Genomic DNA, 25,573 nt, shown 5'->3' with positions numbered 1-25,573 from the left:
TCCAATTCCTCCCAAACGTTTTCAGTAGGGTTGAGGTCAGGGCTGTATAGCAGGCCACTTCAGGTCTTTTACACCAACCCATGTAAAGCATATATGAATGAAGCTGGTTTTGTGAACAGGGGCATTGTTATGCTGGAACAGGTCTGGGTCTTGAGGTCTGAGTCTAGTTTAAATTTAATGCGCTCACATCAAGAGACATCTGATACAATCGTGTGCCTCCAACATTGTTGTAACAGTTTGGGGAAGGACCCCATATGGTGGAAAACGCAGGTGTCCCAATACATTCGCCTATATCTTTACATTTATATCTTTCTATCCATCCAAGGTACTGTTTTTATAGACCTATCGATCTAGCTATCCAGTGGTTTCGTATATTTACATTATTCTTGACTAAAGAATTAATGTATTTTCAATAGTTCTGCCGATTTTATAAGTGAGTTTCAACCAAAGGTGTTTTCTGATTTTTTCTCAGTACTGGAAAATGTGTCAAAATTGTAGAATACGTTAATTCAGGGAACGTTTCTAATCTGCATATTCATAGCATATAACTTTGATGGGGATAAAAGATAACAGAATCAGGACATCTGTGTATTTATATCTGTGTAACTTTGTCAATCTATTATTTAATTCAGAAACCATTAAATAGATTCAAAACAAAGTGTTATAACCTCAGCATGCTCAGATGTGCATTTTATGATGGTTATGATGGTTTATGATGGTTGATTTATCAGAAGCTTGACACTGATTTTGCTGCATTACTTTTTTTGCTCTCTTCCCCTTTAGACGGTGTTCACAGCATTAGCGCTCAGTGTGAGCTGAGGGTCCTGATCATCACTGAGAACATGCTAAGCAGCAGCGTTACTGTTAGACTTCAAAATATGTCCCAGGAGCAGTTCCTGTCTCCGTTGCTCGCCGACTTCCTGGAAGGCGTGTCATCCGTGCTGTCAGTTGCGCCGGCGGATGTGTTTGTTTTCAATGTGCAGCCGGATGCCGAAGCAGAGCGAGTGCTGAATGTCAGCTTTTCAGCAGCATTGCCTGGGGGACAGTTTTTCCCTTCAGATGCACTGGAGGAACAGCTCTATCTCAACAGACCAAAGTTGAATATGCTCACTCAGATGCAGGTAAGTGACAATTTAGGTACACATACAGTGGGGCACAAAAGTCTGAGACCAATATTGCTCAGAATTCATCAGTTTATTCATCAGTGTATTGTAGAAACTCGTTTCAATAGAGGAAACAAAACTTATAGAAAATATGACCTTTTGTCAATATTGCACTTTTTGATATAAAATATGATTATACTTTCTACTTATTTCCATAAAAAAAGGGTGGTCGCAATGTGTTCACAATATGCTCAAAAACACTATAAATCGTTATTTTGCTGTTGTGTCTGTGTGAGTTTTACATTGACTTTGTGGTATTGTAACCAAGCAAAAGCATAGTCACTATTAACACACAGTTACACATAGAGATATAGAAACTTAAAACATTTCCTTTGAGTAAGGAATGAAATTTGTTCTGATGATCATTTATTAAGAATAGTGTTTTAGACCTCTTATACCACACAATAATTTGCCAATAGTTACTAATGTTCAGTTATTAAAGAAAGATCCATCACTCTTATTAACCATTTCTATAAATAATAATTCATTAGCCTGTTTATATGAAGTTGTGGCACGGCTGCTACAATAAATCAACACTTTTTAAAAATCAAGAATTTACCAGCCCTGTGGCCTAATAAAAATGGATTTGTTCTACAGTACCTTGTGAGATTCATTAAACAATTTCAAGCAGTTTAAAGTTGCATAAGTAGAAAAGACATGAAAGCTGACTCAAGAAATATTTCGATAATGAAGCTAAAATCAATAAACATATTTTGTAACAACTAGTTGCTGTATCTTTTAAAAAATATTGAAGTTATGTGGCTTATCATGTGGTTTTATATGGCATTTCTAGTTTTGTGTTAGCCAGTAAAGTACATACTTATTTAGCTCATGATTTCTTAGCTAGTTGGAACATTACAGCGACAATTGATTAGCAACACTGACCTCATTAGCATGAATCCCAGCAAGACCAACCTGTGACAGCTAGCTTACAAATGTTGTTAGATCATTTAGTTAGTACAAAACCTCTTGGTAGTTAAGAATATCTAGTAAGCAATAATGCTTTTATCATCTTTGTTGGAGTTAGCAACCCTCTCTTTGTGAAACCAAGGTATACTTATTATGGTATGTTTTATTTACCTGGCATAACCTTAAGTAAAGGTTTTACACTCAAATCTAATTAGTGATGGTGGGTTAGGGTTAGGGTTAGGGTTAGGGTTAGTAAGGTTAGGGTGAAGTGTTTTATAAAACCATTTGCAAACCTGAATGTTTTAAACACAAATAATCTTTTTTTTTAAGAGCATAGAACAGCTTTTATTTGTCACATATACATTACAGCACAGTGAAATTTATTCTTCACATATCCCAGCTTGCTCAGAAGTTGGGGTCAGAGCGCAGGCTCAGCCATGATATGGCGCCCCTGGAGCACAGAGTGTTAAGGGCCTTGCTCAAGGGCCCAAGAGTGTCAGTTTTTGCAATACTGGGGCTTGAACCCCCGATCTTCCGATTAGTAACCGCCTTAAACACTGAGCTATCACTCCCCCAATATAAAATAGTGGATATTTTCTTGTTAAATACTAAATATACTGAAATCACAGACTCAGAAATAGTGATCTCACAAATAACTAGACACATGACTCAAGGGAAAAAAGACCAAATCGTACAACAGGACAAGGAATGTTTTTTATCTTAGCCAAACACTCACACACTTTTCTAACTCCTTTGTTGCTATCTGCAGGTGCTGCCGTTTGATGATAACGTGTGTTTGCGTGAGCCGTGTCAAAACTACATGAAGTGTATCAGCGTCCTGCGCTTCAATAGCTCCGCCCCTTTTATCTCCTCACCCTCCATGTTGTTCCGGCCCATCCACCCAATCGCAGGCCTGCGCTGCCGCTGTCCTCCCGGCTTCGCTGGGGATTATTGCGAGATCGAGATTAACATGTGCTACTCAAATCCTTGCCTGAATGGAGGAGTGTGTGCACGCAGGGAGGGAGGATACACCTGCGTCTGTAGAGAGAATTATACAGGTAAGTGTGCACATTAGGTTTATATATATTTTGGGTCCAAGTTTGGCTTCAGGGCACATTCATGTTCATTAGTTAGCACAGTCAGAGGGAGTGTAGCAGTTCTAAATGAGATACAGGATGAAAAGCAGGCATGATAATGAGGGAAAAGGGATGCTGATATTTGAAATTACGGCACAGATCGTATAAATAGAAGGTGGCTCAGTAAAATACTATTTCTTCATTTGTGCGTGCAGACTATCTCTGATTGATTTTTTTGGTCTTCAATATCTAGTCCTTGGTTTCTGCATAGTATCATACTACAACTCCAAAACAAATTTCTTTTACTAAATGCAAATGACCAAAATCATGTTACTGAACTGTGCCAGCACAGCCTCCACAAGAATCTCTCTCTCATTCAGTCTCCAGAGTGCCACATGTTGCCTAATGATGAAAAATGTATAATAATCACTGCTAAGGATATTATGAAGCTATTAAACAGAACTGTAAGTAAGTAAATCCGCTTAAATTTGCTAAACAGACTTGAATATAGAATGTAAAATGGAAACCCTTGTAGACTGATTTAATACTTAACAGTTTTTCGGTCTGAGAGAGAAGATATGAGACATGCTGTCCTATTTCTGTCTTCCGGGAATACCAAAAAAAACAACAATCCTACAACTCTGGCCTCCACAGGCTGTTGTCTGAAAATCAGATGATCCAAATTATTCCTGAAACATTCAACAATTATGCGATGTAAACTTAGATTTTAATCTCCAGATTAAATTTTACCAAAAGTGTTGATCGGTTTATGCAGATTCTTTACAAGCAGACCAAATTCAAACACTTTATAGTGTAACTATAGATGGACAAAAATGATACCCTGATATAGATACCCTTTAATGGGTAAAGAGTAATCATTGGCTAAATATTGTGGCATTCGGGAATAAAATACAATAAGAGTATCATGACACTATAGTAACAAGCCACATCGTGTCACACACTGAGAAATTCAAGACTTTATGCAAACCTCATGCAACTAATATAAGAAAACCAGCTATGTCGATCTAAGGCGATGAAATATTAATGTGCGTTTTGAAAGTATTGCAGTTTTATAGCTTCAGGGTTGGCTGATAATCTATGTGGAGTTTCTGTGGATATGTGTGTGGGTTCCCTCTGGGTTTTTGTGTTTTCATTTACCTCCCAGAAACACACAGATAGGTGGAATGGCTCTGCCCCTAGGTGTGAATATGTGCATGTGTCCGTATCTGTGTATGGTGCCTGGTGATGGGGACTGGTGTCTTACCCACGGTCTATTTTCATCTTACAACCAGTGTTCCCAGACCATCTTCTTTTCCTCTTCTACTACTACTACTACTTCCACTACCACCACCACTACTACTACTACTACTACTACTACTACTACTACTACTACTACTACTACTACTACTAGTTTTTCTGCTTTATTTTCATCGTTTTTGAATAAATATATCTTATTGTTTAATATTTCAAATAAAGCAATATTTTGGCACATTATTCCTGAGACCCTATGAGAAAAACATGGACTTATTAACACGTATTTTGAAAATATGAACATCTCCTAAAAAACACCAAAGACATTAAAGATTGAGTGAAACACACAAAGAGGGAGGAAAAAGGACAAATTAATGGACAATTAATATAATAAAGAGGTGGAGGAGTGTCAGAGTGGCTTCTGTAGGAGGAGGAGGGAATGAAAGGAAAGCGTAAAATCAGTTATGGGAAGAGTAAAAGGACAAACTGAGCACTGAGCGCAATGTGAAGAAAAGTAATGAAGCAGAACGACTGTGAAGCAGAGATGCAGATTGTTGAGATGGAAATGATATGCAGAGGACAGGAGAAAGTGTAGGAAAGATGACGGGTACGGAGACAGAGACAAGGAAAGATCAGAGAGAAGGGGACAGAGAGGATGAAGGTGGGGGCAGATGGGGTTCCCCTGGGGGTCATGTAATGTGTGAAAGAAGGGGGGGGATTTTTCTTTGCCTGTCGGGTAAGCAGGGTCTTTGATGAATTAAACATCACGGGAATAAAAGAGAGAGTATAAATAGCAAAACACACACACCACAGGGGAGAAGAAGGGAGAGGAACAAAGTGTACATGTGAAGAAAGAGGGGCAGGAAACAGAGAGAGAGAGAGAGAGAGAGGAAGGGGATGACAAAAAGAATGAAGAGAGAGAGTGAAAAGTTTTAGTGAAGTGGTGGCCTGCTTAATGTTACTCACAGAGTTAGTGCTTAAGTTTAATGCCTGAGTGCATAGTATATTGTGGAAAGCTCGCTGGCTGAAGGAGGAAGAAATGGGAGAGAAACATACAGGTTTGCAAAAAATAGCTTTAATTAGATATGCTTTGCTTAAAAATTGAAAGCAAAGCATAGCTAATTAAAGCTATTTTTTGCAAGCCTGTATGTTTACTTTTAATGCACACACTTATATACACACATTGCTCTGAAGTCTGAAGCTTTTCCTCTCTCTATTTTAATGTTTTAACCAGAGAATACTCATTAGTAAAACTATGCACAGGTGTGATCCCTTCCACTTGCTTCATATATATATATATATATATATATATATATATATATATATATATATATATATATATATATATATATATATATATATATATATACTGTATATCATAATTTATAGTTTTATACCAGTACAAACTTTATATTATGATATTTATTGTAGCCCGGCATGTTCAATACACATATACATTTCAATACACATTTTAATGCACATTTACTGATGATGATGATGATGATTATTATCATTAAAGTTTTTAGATGACTAAAGAATAAATAAATTTTTTTCCCCATTAAATAAAAATATTGTCACTTTTAATTTTAAAGTTATGTAATTTTAGGTTTTTGATCCCATTATACACATTATGGAGCATAGAAATGTCTTTAAATGGCATATTTTTGCCATATCGCCCTGCCCATTACTTAAACGTTTTTCTGTAGGTTTTACAGAAAAAATTAATTTATGGATAATATATAATATATAATACAAAAAAAAGTATACAACAAGCATGTGATTCATTAGGCAATCTATAAAAATTCACATTAGGCAGTCACATGCTATGGCAAACAAAGGTGTAGGTAAGTGTAAGTGTAGGTACAGACAGAGTGTTAAAAAGAGATTATAGTATGTATAATGGTTGTACCAGATAATGATATAAAGGTATCTTGCCTGTACTGCATGTTAGAAATGCATGTGCACCATAGTGAACCACATTCCAATGCAAAGTTTAGGAAAAATGAAGAAAAATGTGTCTCCATTTTCCATTTTTTAAAGATCAGAAAATCTGAAAAATATATAATGTAATGTACATTCATTGAGAATTCGAAGCTCGGTCACACAAAATTTAGCTTGGAATAATACATGACGAAATAGTGAAATATTTTTTACAGTATATGGTCAAATATTTCTGTCCTTGAAATGTAGCCTATAATACCACAGTCTTTTTTTGGACTTGGACATCTGAAGTGTTGCTGTTACTATGGTTACTGTGTTTGAGACACAAGCAGTTTTATTTATTTATTTTTAAGCTATGATTAAATTCTGAACTTTTCTATTTGAAGCAAAGTGGAGCAGAGATTGACCGAACACTTGCAGTATCTAAAATCCCTTAACACTACAGACATGGTTTCTAGTACTTACATTTCGATTGTCATAGCCATTAGATATATGGAATTATTTCCTAATTCCCACTTGCATTGTCAGTCACCCCAGGCGTAGCCCCTTGTTTAAAGAGGACATTTTTGTAAATTGTTGGTGAGACAAATTGTCATTGCTTCTTAACAACATTGGGTGAGTAAGCGCATTTGGTGTTATTGGAAAATTGTGTTGCATCATTTTTTGGTCAAGCAGAACATACATAGAGTTATCAGGCAAGTGCATGTGTTTGAGCTGATTTCTTAGGCGAAAGGAGAGCAGTTGTGCAAGTGCAGGTTTGTGTGTGTGTGTGTATGTGTGCGAGTGAGCATTCTGAGCTAAAGACCTTGCCTAAGATTCTAAAAATACTACTTTTTTTTCGAGGATGGATTTTTGTAATGGTTGGATTGTTACTTCCTTCAGAGACACAACCAGAAAAGTGTAGTCAGATATTCTGTGCATTTTTCCACATGCCCATATGTGTGTGTAAGTGCTCTGTGAATAGGGAGGTGTGTGTGTCTCTAAGTGCTTTGTGCACGGTAGCTGTCAGAGTAAAATGTTTTATCGTAATTGCTTTGTGTCGCTGTCGGTGAGGCTTTATGCTTGGTCTTTGTTTGTCTCTTTATTTCTGTCCTCATAGCTTTGTCCCTCGTTCTGCCTCGCCACAATTTTACTGGCAAGACTGGAGGTACTTTAGTCATGTATATCGAGTTATCTGGTGTTTTCTTGTTTTTTAGTTCATGTATATATAATGCTTTGTCTGCTAGATACACTATCATGTTGTCATGTAAGGCCTGTTGATTGCACATGCTTTAAAAAAGATTTATGGTCCGTCCTTAGATCAGAATTAAACTCAAGGAAATATTTTTAAACTGTTTTTTTTTATTTATTATTTTTTTTATCCTGAGATAATAAAGACTTTAAGCGACAACAGCTACAGAGCAAACCCAGATTTAGTTCGTAACCGTGGAAACTAAAGTAACTAAGCACCAACTCTAACACTCCAGTGGAATAAAGAGTCTTTGTTGGACAAGAAAATGTAATAAATAAAAAAAAATCAAGAGAAGAATTGCTTTATTGAAGACAGAGATACGATAATTTCAAAGGAATAGTTTATGATAGCAACAGGTCTTAGATTTAGACCCACTATGCTGTGCAGGACAACAAGTGTTTATCTGAGTTTTTTAGATGTAGGTGAATCAAAAATTCCATTATGTTATCAAAGATGGCTTAATGTGTTTACTCTGAGTCTGAGATTCTGAGATATTTTTGAAAAAATAAATGTATTAAATCAAAAACGTCTTTAACCAAAACCCATCCTAACCTCACCTAAACGGCAAAAAAAATTTTTGTTTGTTTTTCTGCTGTATAGAATTACGGGCTATAAAAGCAGTGAGTCAACTTCATGCATGTTCTGAAATACTCTGCTTTTCATACCAGCCACTGGAGACATCTCTTCCACTGTCGTTACCTTTATGCTGTGGAGGGTATTTTTTGCTGGCATTGCTTGGCTGCACTTCTTTCCTTAAATAGAACCAATACAAATCAATACAAAGTTCTTCTGACCTCCATTATTTCTGATGAAACATTTTTCAAATCTGATAGGAGTGATCCCTCAATGACTCTGACCTCATCTACAGTCCACCAAAGGATTTGATATGGATGAAAATGACGCTCTTGTTAAGGTCTTTGCACTTCCAACTCTCATTTGGGAATTTTAAGAGTGGCATGATGGACAGCTCTCTCCACTACCATTAGTAAAACATCAATAAAGGGAATATTTTTGGAAGGGCAGTGTTCATCTCAAAAGTGTGTTCAGCTCAAAAGATTTGTGCCAAGGATATTTAATCTGATCTGGTGGATCATGATGGTCCAAACACTTTCAGACACACTGCATGTTTTAGTGCATTTCTTGCTGATTTAACCCACAGCACACTTGGTAGCTGTTTATCTGAAGAAGCTGTAGATCACCCTGTCTAGATCATGGCTTTATGGAACAGGGTTTTGGGTAGCCAGGATTGGATTACAGATGTGATGCTTTGCACAACAGAGCTGTTGGGGAAACTGGAGGAGGGATCTGGTGCTTCATCTAGCTCTGCGTCATGTGCAGCACTAACAGAACACATTCACCAGACACACTGCTACTGCTACTGCTCCTGCTTCTGGTAGCCTGCCTGATTTGAGTCTATGACTGTATTATTTTGGGTAATAGTTTTATTGGATTTGGGAGGATCCAGTGGCCATGGTTTGCCACACACACACACACACACACACACACACACACACACACACACACACACACACACACACACACACACACAGACTAGTAAATCCTCTTTTTTATTTTTTACCCCATTTCAACATTTATTTGTATTTATATTAAAAGCGTTAGATTGGCTGCCTAATAAAACGATGTTGTATTTGAGTAGCTGAAATGGTGATGAGTGATAGAGAGTGATGGAAAATGATTTATTCCTTTGTCCCCCATGGGGTGCACTTATGTGTGTGCGTTTGCTAAATCGTTGCGTATTTGCCGTGGGCTGGGTTTAAGTGGTGTTACCTTGTCTGTGTGTGGTAGGTGTTTGTCTTTGTTTTTTTTTTTGTCTGTCTCCTGAAGCTGTATGGGTGTGTGTATGTGTGTTTTGTCTGCTTTTATGCACGTGTGTATGTGTGTGTGCATTATGTAGGACCACAGCACCAGTTGGCAGGAGGAGCACAGCGCCACAGGGAGGATTTTGTATGTGTTGGGGATCAGTATGAGTGTGTAGGGGGAGGGGCTGAAGGTTAAAGCACATGATCACCACAGGGCATCAGATCACACACCAGAGTGTGTGTGTGTGTGTGTGTGTGTGTGTGTGTGTGTGTGTGTGTGTGTGTGTCTCTATGTCTGTCTGTCTGTCTGTCTGCCTGTCTGGGTACATACATGTTATTTGACTTACTTACAATAACTGCCTCCAGAGGTTTATCAACCACATGTTGTAGCAGCGTAATATCAATGCTCAGCCAACCTTCGGCACAGAATCATACCGCCTCCAGGAGCAGATCTGCATGTCTGCAAAAGCATAAATTGCCTTTTCCTACAAAAGCTAATCAACCAGAGGGAAAACCAGGCTGTGGGAAGTCAACAGGCTGTAGGAAAGCTCAAGACAAAGAAAAGTGGAATAAGGACAAAGAGGATACACAGATAAACACAGAGATAGACAGACAGACTGAAGGATACACTTCAAAAGTCAAGACAGAAAAAGTGTCAGTGATAGACAGATGGAAGACGGAAGGATGGATCAATGGATAAACAGGAAAAGATAGTCGAAAAACAAATCTGTTGTCCTTTTTTGTGTTTAGAAGGTCAGACAGACACATAGACAGAATTAAGGACTTACAGACAGACAAACAGACGAAAAGTCAACCAGTCAGGCAAACAGACAAAAAGGCAGGCAGACAGACAGACAGACAGACAGACAGACAGACAGACAGACAGACAGACAGACATATAGAGAGATAGGCGGGCAAACACACAGACAAAAAGTCAGACAGACAGACACAAAATTTCAGGCAGACAGAGATGCAGACAGGCAGACAGACAGACAGACAGACATATAACATCTCCTGCAGTGTTTCATTGCTCTTATATTATACCGCAGTAACATTTACCATTCTAGTTTTACTCATTACAGTAGCTAAAAAAAGTGTCAAATGTTTTCAAGAACCCTCAAATTTCAGTTAAATTCAATTCAGTTCCTTTTAATTTGTGTAGCGCTTTTAACAATTAACATTGTTTAATTATACAATTAAATTATACTTTAGCTCAAATTTTGGTAAATAAGTATATATATATATATATATATATATATATATATATATATATATATATATATATATATATATATATATATATAATTTGAGTATACAATGTTATATAATGTAAAATACGTTATATAATATAAATACATATATAAAAAAATATATAATATAAAATACAAGCTCAGAAACCCCACTGGTTTTGTGTGTATATGTGTGAATGCATGTCCTCTGTGTATATATATATATATATATATATATATATATATATATATATATATATATATATATATATATATATATATATATATATATATATATATATATGTGTGTGTATATGTGTGTGTATATGTGTGTATATGGCTAATGTTGTCCTCTCCTCACAGGTGAACGCTGTGAATTCGACCGGCGCACAGGCCGCTGTGTAGCTGGTTTGTGTCGTAACGGCGGGACTTGCCACGAGCTTTCAGGCGGAGGTTTTCGATGCGAATGTCCACAGGGCGGCTACGAGAAACCTTACTGTGCCATCAGCACTCGCTCCTTCCCTCCCAAATCTTTCATCATGTTCAGTGGACTGCGACAGAGATTTCACCTGTCCATCTCTCTCTCGTGAGTCCAGATGCATGCACACACAAATGCATACCCATTCACAATATAATATCTGTTTTGTTTAAGTTAAACTGGGGTCTAATACAATGAGATTTGAGATAAAGAGAGATAAAGCATGCCTTGTAAATAGATGTGAAGAGATGCAATACCTTCCTAGTTTTCTTTCTACTGCTCTTTTTTTCTTTTAGATTTCATTTAAAGCGCCTCCTCCTGCACTTTCTATTTCTTTCATCCAGCCTCTCTCGATTCTTTCATCATCACATTGTGTTTATCTCTGACATTCTGTGAGTGCTATATTCAGGCTGTTTCTCTGTTATTGGTCAGAATTTCATTGCTGTGGAAGCAAGGGCATGTAATGTATGCCCTTGTGTATAACATATGTTTTTATATCCCCATGATATTTAAAGCATTGATATTTTATTTAGTAAATGCCAACAATAGCGGGAAAAGAGCAGCACTCAATCTCCTCTCCCTAGAGCCTACAACACTCCAGTTTTCCTATTTCAACTCTATCTCATGCTTTTCCTACCTTTATTAACCTTTTTTTTTCAATATTACCTGCTGTGTCTTTCAGACACACAAACACACAAACAATACAAGTGCATGTGGCATTTTTAGTCAATACAATCTCCTTTCCATGTTCCTCCAGAGACATGCCCAAAAAATATTCTATTGTTTCAACACGCACACATGTACACACATTTATTTTCAATATAACTTGTTCATTATCGTGTGTGTGTGTGTGTGTGTGTGTGTGTGTGTGTGTGTATGTGTGTGTGTGTGTGTGTGTGTGTGTGTGTGTGTGTGTGCTTTCTTTACAGGTTTGCCACTCTAAAGAATAGCGGGCTATTGTTTTATAATGGTCGCTTTAACGAAAAGCATGACTTCCTGGCTCTAGAAATACTGGATGGTCAGGTGGTGCTGAAATACTCCACAGGTGTGTATTTGTGTGTGTATGGGTGTGTGCAAAACAGGGATTTATTTAGCAGCAAATGTTTTAGGTATTGGTGTGAATGTGTGTGTGTGTGTGTGTGTGTGTGTGTCTGAATGCTTGATTCTGATTGGCTAAAAAGTGTGTTTAAGCCATTGAATGCATGCCATTTTATGTACATAGTCAGTATTGTAATATTGTGTCATAATTGTGTAACAAACACATTTTTTCATTATTAACCATATTAACCATTATTCGCTACTTGTTAACCTGTGTGTGGTCTTGGTTCAGGTGAATCATCCACACAGGTGAGCCCCTACCTGCCGGGAGGTGTGAGCGATGGGAACTGGCACACGGTCCATATCCACTACTATAACAAGGTTAGTGTGTGTTTGTATAGAAAAATGACACATATATACAATATAGTCATTTTATGTTTGTCAGCATAGTTAATATTTGTGTATGTGTTTTTGTGTGTGTGTGTGTGTGTGTGTGTGTGTGTGTGTGTGTGTGTGTGTGTGTGTGTGTGTGTGTGTGTATATTGTTACAGCCGAAGCGGAGTGTGAATGGTGAGGTGCAGGGTCCTTCTGATGAGAAGGTGGCTGTAGTGAGTGTGGACGACTGTGACACCGCTATCTCACTAAGGTTTGGACTTCAGTTGGGAAACTACAGCTGTGCAGCACAAGGCAAACAGAGCAGCAGTAAAAAGTAAGCACGCACACACACACACACACACACACACACACACACACACACACACACACACACACACACACACACTTTGGACACATAACCATATGATTTATATGTGTGTTGTAAACATCCCATTTCACATTTAGTACTCATTTCCTGTTATAATAAACTCCACTCTTCTGGGAAGATGTTTTGGAGTGTTTTTGTGGAGATTTGTGACATGTTGGACAAGAGTTTCTTCACAGGGGCATTACAATTCTGGAAAGGGTTTGGGTCTCCTAGTTCAGTGGAGGGGAAAATTCAGTGCTACCACATCCAAAGACACCATATACAAGTGTGTGCCCTTAAATTTGTGTTGACAGTTTGGGGAAGAACTACATATGGCTGGAAATGTCAGGTGCCCCAATACTTGTTTATATAGTTTATTTACAATGGGGTCCAAATGTCTAAGTAAAATAAAAAAATTGTAAATCAAGATTATGCTTGATTACTATTTAAATAAAATTAATGTAATATTGAATATATTTTTAGTTATAACTTTGCATTAAAGGTCGAATATTCTTTGTTTGAAATATTCTATATTCTTTTTCATTGAAGCTTTGTATTAAGACATTACTCATATGAATTTGATCTAACATAGATCAACAGGTTTTAGAACAAATAAATTTAGTAATTCTTGTAAAAAAAAAATTCTCTATAGTGGTCTCATATTTTTAGATTTTCTGTACATGCAATAATACCTACATTCACAAATACATTTGCAAATATATCGCAGTCTCACTGATATTCTCAGGATGTGCAAGCAGCTTCCCCTCTCTAATCACTGTCTGTGTGTCTCATTGTCTGGCTTCCTTTTCTTTTAGATCTTTGGACCTGACTGGGCCGTTGTTTCTGGGTGGTGTTCCGAATGTTCCGGATAATTTCCCTTTCGGAACGAGAGAATTTACTGGTTGTATGAAGGATCTTCACATTGACAACAGACCTGTAGACTTAGCTGGATATGTCGCTAACAATGGCACTCTGCCAGGTGTGTGTTTCTGTGTGTGTATTTATATATGTGTATGTGTGTGTGTGTGTGTGTGTGTGTGTGTGTGTGTGTGTTAAGGATGTGCATAGCCAATGATACAATACATTAAAGATGCATATAAAGCAGTGTTGTGTCTTATGCAATACCTTGCGCTAATGCTAGAGATGCTGAATAGGGGAATGTAGAGAGAAAGGGAGAAGAAGAAGATAAGTGTGAGATAGGCGCGAAAGTTCTTTCTAACGAATAAAAGTATAGCGCATCTACTAATAATTATGTATATTTATTATATATCAATGTGAATTGGTGAATATTACCATCCCTAGTGTGTGTAGCTAGCAATCGCTACCAAATGTCTGATGCATTAATGCTTGATGCCATAAATGCTCTCACTGTACTTTATGATGATGTCATTTTAATGCCCGTTCCTGATAGGATGCAGAGCCAAAATGCCATTCTGTAAGTCAAACCCATGCCAGAATGGAGGCATGTGCAGAGTGAGCTGGGAGACTTTCTCCTGTGATTGCCCTCTAGGGTTCGGAGGCAAAGACTGCAGCCAAGGTAAGGAGGTCTCTCTCTCTCACACACACACACACACACACACACACACACACACACACACACACACACACACACACACACACACACACACACACACACACACACACACACACACACACACACACACACACACACACACACACAATTTTACATGTACACATTTTTACATGTACAGGATTTTAGTCCTGACCAGCCAGACATTTCTAACATTTTATTAGCAGTTGCTTTTTCTTTATTGTCGTAAGGCTTTTTTCTGCTACTGTACACATTAATCCAAATTTTATGCATGTAACTAGATAATCATTTTTCTAGCAGTCACAGTAATTTCAGCTTTTAAAGACTTTCTCAAAATGTGTTCTTGCTAGTGTTCTTACTACAATCCCTTTTGTCTCGTTTGCTTTAACAAAATTAAACACATTCCCTTTATTAACTCGTAACCCTTCATTTTTATTGCCACTGTGTGCATTTAATAAATAATAAATATTCACAAGATCCCTTGCCGTTATTCAGCATGGGGCGAGACATCAAACTGTCTGTTACCAAAACTCACAGTGTTAGTTTATCCCATTCAGATCACTGGCGACAAAAGACAAAACCTGATCATTCTGATTTGAAATGACCATGTAAGAGCTCTGGTGACTGAAAACACCCCACCTCTTCCTCCTCCTTTTTCTTCTCCACAGTGATGCCCCACCCCCACCGTTTCCTTGGTAGCAGTGCACTGTTGTGGGATCTGAAGAATGATGTCACCATCAGCACGCCGTGGTACATGGGACTGGCTTTTCGCACACGAGCCAAAGAAGGGATACTCCTGCAGGCACAGGCTGAACAGTACACACACTTAGTTTTTCAGGTGTGTATACTAACTCTCTCTCTCACACCTACACACATCGAGCAACACACAAACACAACACAAACAATGCTACTGTATAGCCACTGCTTATCTTATGGTTCTCCATTCCATCCAGTTTGCTCTGAAAGCAATGGAGCTGCAAAATGAATTTCAAAATGTCTGATCTCAATCGCTTAATCTGGCAATGTAAACAATTTTTATAACACACAAACAAACACACACATTCCATTCAGATATTCTCCTGATAGCAAGTGAGACTGTAAATAGAGAACAGAGCCCATAAAAAATGCTCCTTTTGTTACAGGCTTATAAGCATCTGTCATTCTGACTTTATTATAGCTCAGCTGTTTATCATATTTTATATACTCATGATGGAAATGTTTGGCCTTTATTTTATTAAACAATTTTTTATTGAGCTTACCTAAATTTGTGTATTCATTAGTTAGTTAGTTAGTTAGTTACTTAGTTCGTTCATTTGTTCGTCCTGACCCATCAAGCATTAACAGCATTAACTTCTTCAGCAATTTGAGCTACAGTAGCTCCTCTTTGCCTCCCTACAGTAGCTCCACCAGCCTTCGCTCCCTATGTGCATCAATGAACCTTGGCACTTTATGACCCTGTCGCCGGTTCACCACTGTTCCTTCCTTGGACCACTTTTGATAGATACTGAGCACTGCACACTGGGACCCGACAAGAGCTGCAGTTTTGGAGATGCTCTGACCCAGTCGTCTAGCCATCACAATTTATCCCTTGTCAAACTCAAATCCTTATGACAATTTTTCTTCTTCTAACACATCAACTTTGTGGACAAAATGTTCACTTGCTGCCTAATATATCTTACCCCCTAACAGGTGCCATAATAAAGAGATCCACACTATGCCTTTCAGGGGTCAAATGGTTATGCCTGATTGGTGTTATGTATAAAGTGACAAAAATTTATTCTATAATTAGGAATATTATTAATATAATGAATGATTAGAAAACCTTTGCATGTGCGAATGAATTTAATAATTTTCAAATGCTTTTGAGCAAATTAATCACGAATATTACTTGAGAAGTTATCATTTGGGCAGCGGCAAACAGGTAAATGCGTCCCTGCAACAAAAAAAACATCAAGTAAGTGTTTTCTTTTATACAATTAGAATAAACAATTATTCAAGCCCTATACTCTTTTACTAAATTCAATAAAAAAAAAGAAATCTTGTAGACAAATATCTGGCAATGGAATAAGATCATTTTAAGCTGAAAATAAAAAGAAATATTTAGAACTCTATCTTATTCTTATCTAATAATAGGAAATACTACATTTCAACGTTCACGTAGTAAGATGCTATTTTCGCAGCATGTATAGTTAATAACACTCCTAACCCTATACTGGCATTGGTAGCTTTTAATATAGCACTACTTTCCTTTTTGAACATTTCTCATCTCTGATTTCACTGCAGTCCCTCCCCGCTGTGTGTTATTCATTGATGTCATCTATTGATCCATTGATCTTCAGAGTGCCATGTTGTGCTGAACACTGTGCTGTTTGTAATTCGTAGCTCACCGCGTGCCAGCTGGTGTTCTCAGTGACCAGGGGGTCAACTCAGCCCGTGCGATTGCGGCTTGACCAGGTGCAGGTGTGTGATGGACGCTGGCATGACCTGCAGCTGGAGCTTCGAGACATCCGCAATGGAAGGGAGACACACTATGTGGCTACAGTCAGACTGGACTTTGGATTGTATCCGGTACACAATTATGTAGCTTTAAGTGCTCTCTTGAAGTGTGTGTTTTGTAATTGGTGTGCAGGAGCTGATTAACAGGGAAAAAAATGCATAAACATATTATAATAAATGTAATATATATATATATATATATATATATATATATATATATATATATATATATATATATATATTACATTTATATATATTTTATATATATATATATATATATATATATATATATATATATATATATATATATATATATATATATATATATATATATATATATATAAACCTAATGCAAGCAAGCCACCATTTCATATCTATGTTTTTGCAAATCATGCTTCATTAGATTTCAAAAGAGAATGGACTCCATTAAGCTTAAAAGGCACTCTTTCTTTTCATCTTCCTACTTTTTTTTGCTCTCACTCTCTCTGTCTCTCCCTCTCTATCTCTCTCTCTCTCTCTCTCTCTCTCTCTCTCTCTCTCTCTCTCTCTCTCTCTCTCTCTCTTCTTTCTCTCTCTCAATTTTTTTCTCCCTCTTTTTTTCTTTCTCTTTCTCTCCCTAACAGGAGACTGTAATAGTGGGCAGTGAGATTCATGGGCTGAAGGTGAAGCACCTGCATGTTGGCGGAGTTTTAGGATCGGGAGAGGTGAAGAGTGGGATACGTGGATGTATACAGGTCCGCCATGATGCCATCCACACTCGTTTCTCTTAACCAAAGAGACGTCCTGTCGACTTTATTCTTCAAACACATTTCTTTGTAGCAATTTCCTAATTGGGTTATTGATTTGACACATTCATTAATGGATAATCGTTCACACCTAAAGTTTATTTCCTTCATTTCTGCACTTAGTCCTAAGTGGAAAGTGCGTTCCATTAGCGTTTACTGTAGAATTTATTCATTAATTCATCCAGGGTGAGGGTTTCTGTAATGCAAGTCAGAAGCACAGAGTCCAGCTCAGGTTTCATTTACTTGTTTATCTTCAGGCATTTTTAATAGTTTTGCAATGAAATGATGAGTCATTATTGACTAGTAAAATAGGATTAATATTAAGGATATATTCATTTATGAAATGTGGAATACTACTTTGTCACAATAACAACACATTAATGTATATTATAAATAAATATATATCGCACAGGCTGAAGTGATGTGTGTGTGTGTGTGTGTGTGTGTGTGTGTGTGTGTGTGTTTGTGTGCTTTGTCTATTTGCAGGGTGTTCGTTTAGGGGTACGTCCGGATTCCCCTGCTTTGCCCCGCCCCACCAAGGCTGTAAAAGTAGAGACTGGCTGTAACATTGGCAGCCTGTGCAGTACCTCCTCCTGCCCCTCCCACAGCCAGTGTTCTGATGAATGGGAACGTCATACCTGTATATGTGAGCCAGGTAACATAGAGTGTATTTGTGTTTGAAATTGACGAGGTATTTCCAGTTGGTCTGTCCCAGAAATGCAGTTTAACTCAGTATTATATTTGCGTGAAAGCATAAGGGGATCGACTGAGCTGTTGTCACAGATATGGACTGGGATTATGCACATGCTGTGCAGACGGTCCTGATTATTAGTGGTGTATCAGCATGACGACTTCCTCAGGGGAAAATCTGTAGGCTTGGAAGAGAGAAAGTGGAGATTTTTGGCTGAGTGTTACATTCGTCTGTTTTCCTGCTGTGCAGTTTTTTGTGTGCTTTTGGGGATGGGTGAGCTGCCAGACGGATCTGATTTGCATAATTATTGCCCTTCAGTCGTGGGAGATTAGATCAAGCTCTACCTCGAATGCACGTGTGTTTGTTGATAAGTGTGGAACTGTGCAGTGTTATTGTGGAGGTTGTTCTTTGCACTGTCTATTGTGTTCATGGCTCAAGATGTGTAATAAAATGTAAATAATGATGTAAATAAAAAAACGATATTGAGGCTACGTTTCACATGAAAACATTTTCATCAGTCCAGATGAATGAATTCAGATTGCATTTATCTGTTTATCCTAAAATGTGCAGATTACATTTATACCAAAAGCATATGCATAAGAGCGACAGTATTAACTCAAGCTCACCATAATAAGATGAATGTAATGTAAGGAAATAAACACAATGAGGCATGCAGCTTGTGGCACAACAGGGTGGTGCGTTTATTTCCCAGTTATATCATGTCCTGAAGAGTTTTCTCCCTCTAAAAGGAGAGCGTTCTGCTGTTAATATCAGAGCTGATGTTGTTCAAATGAATCAACACTTATTGACCAATAAGTTAAAGACATTTGCACAAGTACAAATCTGGCGACAATAAAAATTAATTTAGAAAGAAGTTGTGCAAATTTCAAATAAATCAAGTTAATTATTAAGGTAATGGAGCAATATTGATGTAATAGTGTACAGGTGAATGGTAACTGTGTGAAGCAGATCAGTAATGTTAAATCAGAATTATGGTGCAATAGGTTGAGGTAGCAGCATCAGTATAATGCAGTTCCACAAATGACAATCATAATAAATGGCTGTTCAAATGTTCAGTAGAACCAAAGGGAAATGGCTATTCTTGAATGTCGTTAGGGGAAAAGTCACAGTATTTACTGAATAATATGCTTTAAGATGTACACTGCTCGGGCTTAACATTGTGACATTATAACATTATGACTGGTGAGTGAATAACACTGATTATCTCTTCATCATAGAACCTGTTAGTGGGTGGAATATATTAGGCAGCAAGTGAACACAAGGCTGATGTCAGCAGCAGGTAAAATGGGTAAGCATAAAGATTTGAGGAGATCTTGGCTTAGAGCATCTCCAAAACTGCAGCTCTTGTGGTCTGCAGTGGTCAGTATCTATTCATAATAAGTGGTCCATGGATGGAACAGTGGTGAACCGGTAACAGAGTTATGTGCAGCTCTGGGTTGTGGCACTGGTCCGTATGGTCCGATCTAACATACGAGCTAATGTAGCTAAAATTGCTGAAGAAGTTAATGTTGTTAATGCTTGAAGGGTCAGGACTGTTTTGGCAACAAAAGAGGACCAAGACAATATTAGGCAGGTGTTCATAATGTTAGGCCTGATTATTGTATATTTGAATAAGTTTGTGCACATCCTGCATTATTCTACTTCTTTAATAAATAGTTGCCTGCTTACACATTTTTTAATAATTTGTTAATTGACTTAAAATAAACTGATTTTATATCATCTTTTTTTTTGTATTCATCTAGTGGAAAGCATTGCAAAACAAATCGGATTTAAGGATTTATATTGCAGTTATTCTCCCATTTATGAGATTAGCACATTTCTATTTAATTCATATTCATGGGATAATACATGTTTTTTTAATTGTATTATTCTGGTTTTTGATTAAGGTATATATGTGAAGGATTTGTTTTTGGTTTTTCATTCTGATGGAGCTGTCAATCAGATCACCAACATGCTGCATTTGAGCTAATGGAGAATACGCAATGGTTAGTGACTTCCTGTCCTGTTTAAACAGATGAGCTGAACTTTTAAAAGTGTTTAGTAAATTATAGTGCCCTGAATATGGTTTCAGAAATAAATGCAATACCACTGTGAGACCCTTACGGTTAAAACAAGTTCCAGCTGCAAAGCATAATTGAGGCTTAATATCCTTCAGGAAGCTTTAAGTATCAGCCTGAGCAACCTACCCAACTCTCTTTCTCATAATGTAAGTGCTTGTAATTTCAAGATTACATTACAAGGAGTTTTAGTGGTCAATCTGATTATATAGGATTTCCCAGATCATTACATGCACGAAGGGGAGTTGGTTTAAACAGGAAGTGATGAAAGTGGCTTTGCTGCCAGGAAGGCATTTTGATTTAAAATGAACTACTTGCAGTATTACAACACATATAAAAGTGTGAGTTTCCACATCGTGTGTGACTCCCTCGAGTAATGTTCTTTCTGTCTGTCCAAATAAAAAAAAATCCCTACATCTGGGACTGTTAGAAAGGCAGTAGACAGAAAGAAAAAAGAAAACCGTGTAGGTGCTTTGAGGCGCAGGAGGAAAGTGTGGAGATTCTGACAGCTCTCTACTGAGTCCTTCTACAGTCTGCAGCTCTAACACTCACTCGAACACTTTATGAGCTGATCTGAAGTATGCACACACAGAAATCCATAATTCCTACACGCACCCAGCCACTTTATTACTGTAGTTAAAAAGTTATATCAGCAACATCATGATTATTAATAGTTCTCAACTCAAATAATCATCAGTCTCTGTAACCAATACCTCTAAATAATTCTGGCTCTTTTCAGCATGTCAGGAATGAAATTCTTTTTTAATTTGACGCAACATTCAGATATACACTGAAATGTGAACCACCCATTCCAATAAATGCTTATGTGGAAAAAGTCTGAATTTGATCAATATTTCCTGAATGTAACCCTCCAATAGACAATAGGTTTTTTTGTAAAATAATACATATAAGATGAACATTAAAGACAATATCTTAGGGTTCCCTGGTGGTCTAGGGGTTAGGATGCGGCGCTTTCACCGCTGCGGCCCGGGTTCGATCCCCGGTCAGGGAACCAACCCCAGCCTTTAAGGTTGCACAAGCCTCAGTGCCGGTCCCAAGCCCGGATAAATAGGGAAGGTTGCGTTAGGAAGAGCATCCAGCATAAAAACATGTGCCAAATCAAACATGCGGATGGTCTGCTGTGGCGACCCCTAATGGGAGAAGCCGAAAAAAAGTTTTTTTGTTAAAGACAATATCTTAACCTTTTTGCTAACTTTATTCATGTATTAATCAATAATAATGTTCCTAAATACATTTTGATGTATTATAAAATTGGTATAAAATAATTGATATGAAACCCCACTCATACCCCAGAGACCATTTCATTGTCTGCTTTTGGAAAAATCTTATTTTATTTATTAATTAGAAAAATACATTTAATTTCTATTTTCAACACATCTCAAACTTAATGTGACACAACTCTGATCTCAAACATATTGTATATCAAAAATCATTTGGATACCCTTCAGATACACATGATGGCCATATGTACTGTATGTGGACAGCTGACCATCAAACCAGTAAGTGCTTGTTGAACATTTGAAGCCAAACCCAAGCCATTGGTTTTGGCCAAGTTTAAAACACACAACATCAAAATATATTAAGGATAGTAAGATTCATCAGATGGGTGCATCGGATACAAGTTGTCATTTGTAACAATATGCATTGTCTTTAACTTATTTGCATCTGTAAAAAAAAAAGCATTTATTTATATATCATTTTTAGTAGATGCATTATACTTTTATTATTCAGAACGTACTCAGGCAGCCCTTGTTTAACTGTTTCTCTACAGCACTGCTGCTACATGAATATGATGCATCACAACACTACAAAGACCTAAGAGTCAAATAAAATATATATTAACATGGCAGAGGTAGAGCTGCATCTTCTTGTAGACAGAACAGAAAAGAAACGTCTGGTTTTATTTAATCTTTTTACTCTCTTTTTTTTTTCATTACAAAGGCTTGTTTGTGAAAGGGCCATGTGGTAGAAGTCAAAAGGCACTTAAGTAATTTTATGATTTGCTGTCTGTCTGAACCAAAGAAATAGAAGGTAATTATCTGTACCATATCGATTTGCACAGCATTATATTTTTCCATTGCATTGTATTGCACTAAATTGCATTGTGATGAATCGAATTAAAACCGGATCGCACTGCATGGTAATGAATCGTGAATCGTATTGCATCGCATTGGTACTTGCTTTATATGTATTTTTTAATGTATCGTACTGTTGGCTATGCATCAAGATGTGAATCGCATTGGTTTCAGTTATGGAGATGCAGAGCCCTAAAATGTTTACTTCATTTAAAAAGAATTAGTAGGTCTAGTAAGTTATTAGGTCATAATTCTCAGTCATCAGCCAAAACTAATGGTGACTTAGGTTAAAAAGTTAAAACATCAGTATACAGAGTTAAGATGATTTCCAGGGTGGAACATACGGATTATGCAAATCACACCTTAACAGTTGCCGGATTTTTCTTCAAATTAGGTATCTTTTCTCCTCCTTAAAACATAAGCACTATTCGTGAACCGTGAACAAATCAAAGGGCTATTTAATATTGCCCTCTATTGCCATTTTCCTAGTGTTTTTTTGTGTATTTACATGATCAAAACATAACAGGGTGACAGGGCAGTGCGGTCTGATTACACACTTGCTGCGAGAAAGCACTGCAGGCAAGCAAGCCTTTTTTTCATCTCACTATGTCAGTGTGACAGAGAATTCAGAGTCGGATGTACTGGCTTTTCTGGAGGGAGAAAATCTCTCAGCTCTGCGTTTGGTTTGAATGGGAGGGAGGAAAAGATGAGGAGGGGATGAGAGGAAGATCAAACAGACAGAGCACTGCTGGTTAATTAGAGAGGACAGGGGTTATTGTGTTGGAGCCTATAGAGAAAAAGTCTTTCTTTTTAATAGGATTACAGTGTAGTGTGACTGTGAAGTCAAGGTTAGGGTCGGGTTTTGTGTAAAAAGTCGAAGCAGTCTTGCATTCTCACGTTTTGTAATCTTCTCTCTCTCTCTCTCTCTCTCTCTCTCTCTCTCTCTCTCTCTCTCTCTCTCTCTCTCTCTCTCTCTCTCCCTTTCTCTTTCTCTCTCTCTCTCTCTCTCTCTCTCTCTCTCTCTCTCTCTCTCTCTCTCTCTTTCTCTCTCTCTCTCTCTCTCTCTCTCTCTCTCTCTCTCTCTCTCTCTCTTTCACTTTCTCTCTCTCTCTCTCTCTCTCTCTCTCTCTCTCTCTCTCTCTCTCTCTCTCTCACTTTCTCTTTCTCTCTCTCTCTCTCTCTGTCTCTCTCTCTCTCTCTCTCTCTCTCTCTCTCTCTCTCTCTCTCTCTCTCTCTCTCTCGTTCTCCTTCTCTCATATATCTCTTGTGTGCTTGATCAAGGATATGTCCTGTTTCTGTCACTTTTATTTTCTTTTTCTGTGCCCCATATAGTGAATGTAGAGTGAATATAGTGCCTTTCGTAAAACCTTAATTAAAATAGTTTATTTTTTGTATTGTGCTTCCAAGGTCTTTAGCATAATAATGTTTTCTAAATGTCAGTGGACCAGCAGGTTTTTTCTAAGTCAGATGAAAAAAAAAATGGTCTCCATCACTGCAATAAGTTGCAGGAAGCCGATTCAAAGAGAGCAGGTGGTCCTAGGTTATAAAGTAAATGAGATTAAGTATGTATTGGGTTATAGTGGTTAAGGCTCTGGGTTACTAATTGGAATCAGGGATTTAGGCTTTAGTATTGGCAAGCTTGCCCCACTTGGGGCCCCTGAGCAAGGCCCTTAATCCTCAGCACTTCAGGGGCACTGTATCATTGCTGACCCTTCACTCTGACCCCAGCGTAACATCAATGTGGTATGCAAATAAAAGAATTTCACTGTGCTGTAAAAGTACATGTAACAAGTATAAAGTATATTTTTTTCTGGATTATTATGGCAGATGAAAAGTAGACACCTGAATCTCCCTGTTTATTAGGCTATAACTTAATTAGCATTGTTGTCTCATTATATCCAGATAACATTAAGGCACTGGGTTACGCTGTAAGAGGTTTAGAATTTGTGTGTTGATAAATTGCCTGTTCTGTTCACTAATTAAGTTAAACAGTGATTGTATGTAAATATACATATGAGTGTATATTTACTGTGGCTTAGGTACCAGACAGCTTTTTGGAGGCTACATTCAAACTTGGTGGGGGCATTAAAGGTGTTACCTTTCAGTGTATATATTTTGTGATCTTTTTGGTGGTGTTTGTTTCGTGGCTTTTATCAGCTTGACACATTTTTACATGTGCCAAACTTTTGTGAATCAAAAACATATTGAAAGCTGCAGGTGCTACTTTATCAATAGGCCATAACAAAGTATGTTTCTAACGGCACCAATGCTCTCTTTATTCTGGCAGGCTCCTTTCAACTCTCTGATCCAGAAAACAAATCGACAGAATGTGAAGGTCTGTTTGATCTTCACTCAGTCTAGTGAAGCAGTGTGGCAGAACTGTGACATACATCACTCTGCTTTTAGTGTGACATTTTGTTTAGTTACAAATACATCTTTTATTCAGGTTTTTAGCCATCACACAGAATGAAAAGCTTTATATATATATATTTATGTGTATCTGTCTGAGGTCCGAGGGGGTCCAGATGGGGGCTGTATATTGTCACATGTAATAATGTGAATATTATTATTATTATTATTATTATTATTATTATTATTATTATTATTATTATTATTATTATTATTATTATACATGTTATGAGTCAATATTATGATATTCATATTATGATAAAAATTTTTATTTTATTACATATATGATGAAAATGTAACTCACCATAATGCAGACTCAGCGCTTCTGTCTGAGGTCCAAAGGGGGTCCAGATGGAGGCTGTATATTGTCACGTGCAATAATGTGCATTATTAATTATTAATATTATTATTATTATTATTATTATTATTATTATTATTATTATTATTATTGTTATTATTATTATTATTATTATTATTATTATTATTATTATTATTATATGATGTTTTATTTAAAAAAAAAAATTTTACTGAAAAAACAAACAAACTGCGACTGAAACAAGTGCAGGAATTTTTTTATAAAAAAAAAAA

General features: G+C 37.2%; 1 protein-coding gene across 3 annotated transcripts in view; it reads left to right on the top strand.

The window, feature by feature from the left end:
- The window catches only part of celsr3 (cadherin, EGF LAG seven-pass G-type receptor 3), a 60,706-nt gene that overhangs the window by 12,903 nt on the left and 22,230 nt on the right, over nt 1-25,573 (top strand). For all 3 annotated transcript variants that reach the window (XR_014535898.1, XR_014535899.1, XM_083555298.1), the window contains exons 2-13: nt 784-1,121; nt 2,842-3,130; nt 10,984-11,206; nt 12,028-12,143; nt 12,429-12,517; nt 12,688-12,845; nt 13,694-13,857; nt 14,290-14,415; nt 15,099-15,268; nt 16,813-16,998; nt 17,550-17,660; nt 18,198-18,366. Coding sequence is in view for 1 of the 3 variants with exons in the window: in XM_083555298.1 (XP_083411424.1) it covers nt 784-1,121; nt 2,842-3,130; nt 10,984-11,206; nt 12,028-12,143; nt 12,429-12,517; nt 12,688-12,845; nt 13,694-13,857; nt 14,290-14,415; nt 15,099-15,268; nt 16,813-16,998; nt 17,550-17,660; nt 18,198-18,366 (2,139 nt within the window). In the remaining 2 variants the exon portion in view is untranslated. The remainder of the gene's footprint in view (nt 1-783; nt 1,122-2,841; nt 3,131-10,983; nt 11,207-12,027; nt 12,144-12,428; nt 12,518-12,687; nt 12,846-13,693; nt 13,858-14,289; nt 14,416-15,098; nt 15,269-16,812; nt 16,999-17,549; nt 17,661-18,197; nt 18,367-25,573) is intronic.

This window comes from Silurus aristotelis (assembly GCF_946808225.1).
Source record: "Silurus aristotelis genome assembly, chromosome: 11".
Lineage (NCBI taxonomy): Eukaryota > Metazoa > Chordata > Actinopteri > Siluriformes > Siluridae > Silurus > Silurus aristotelis.
Note: the sequence above shows the minus strand (reverse complement) of the source record. Positions and strands in the feature narration are given on the sequence as shown.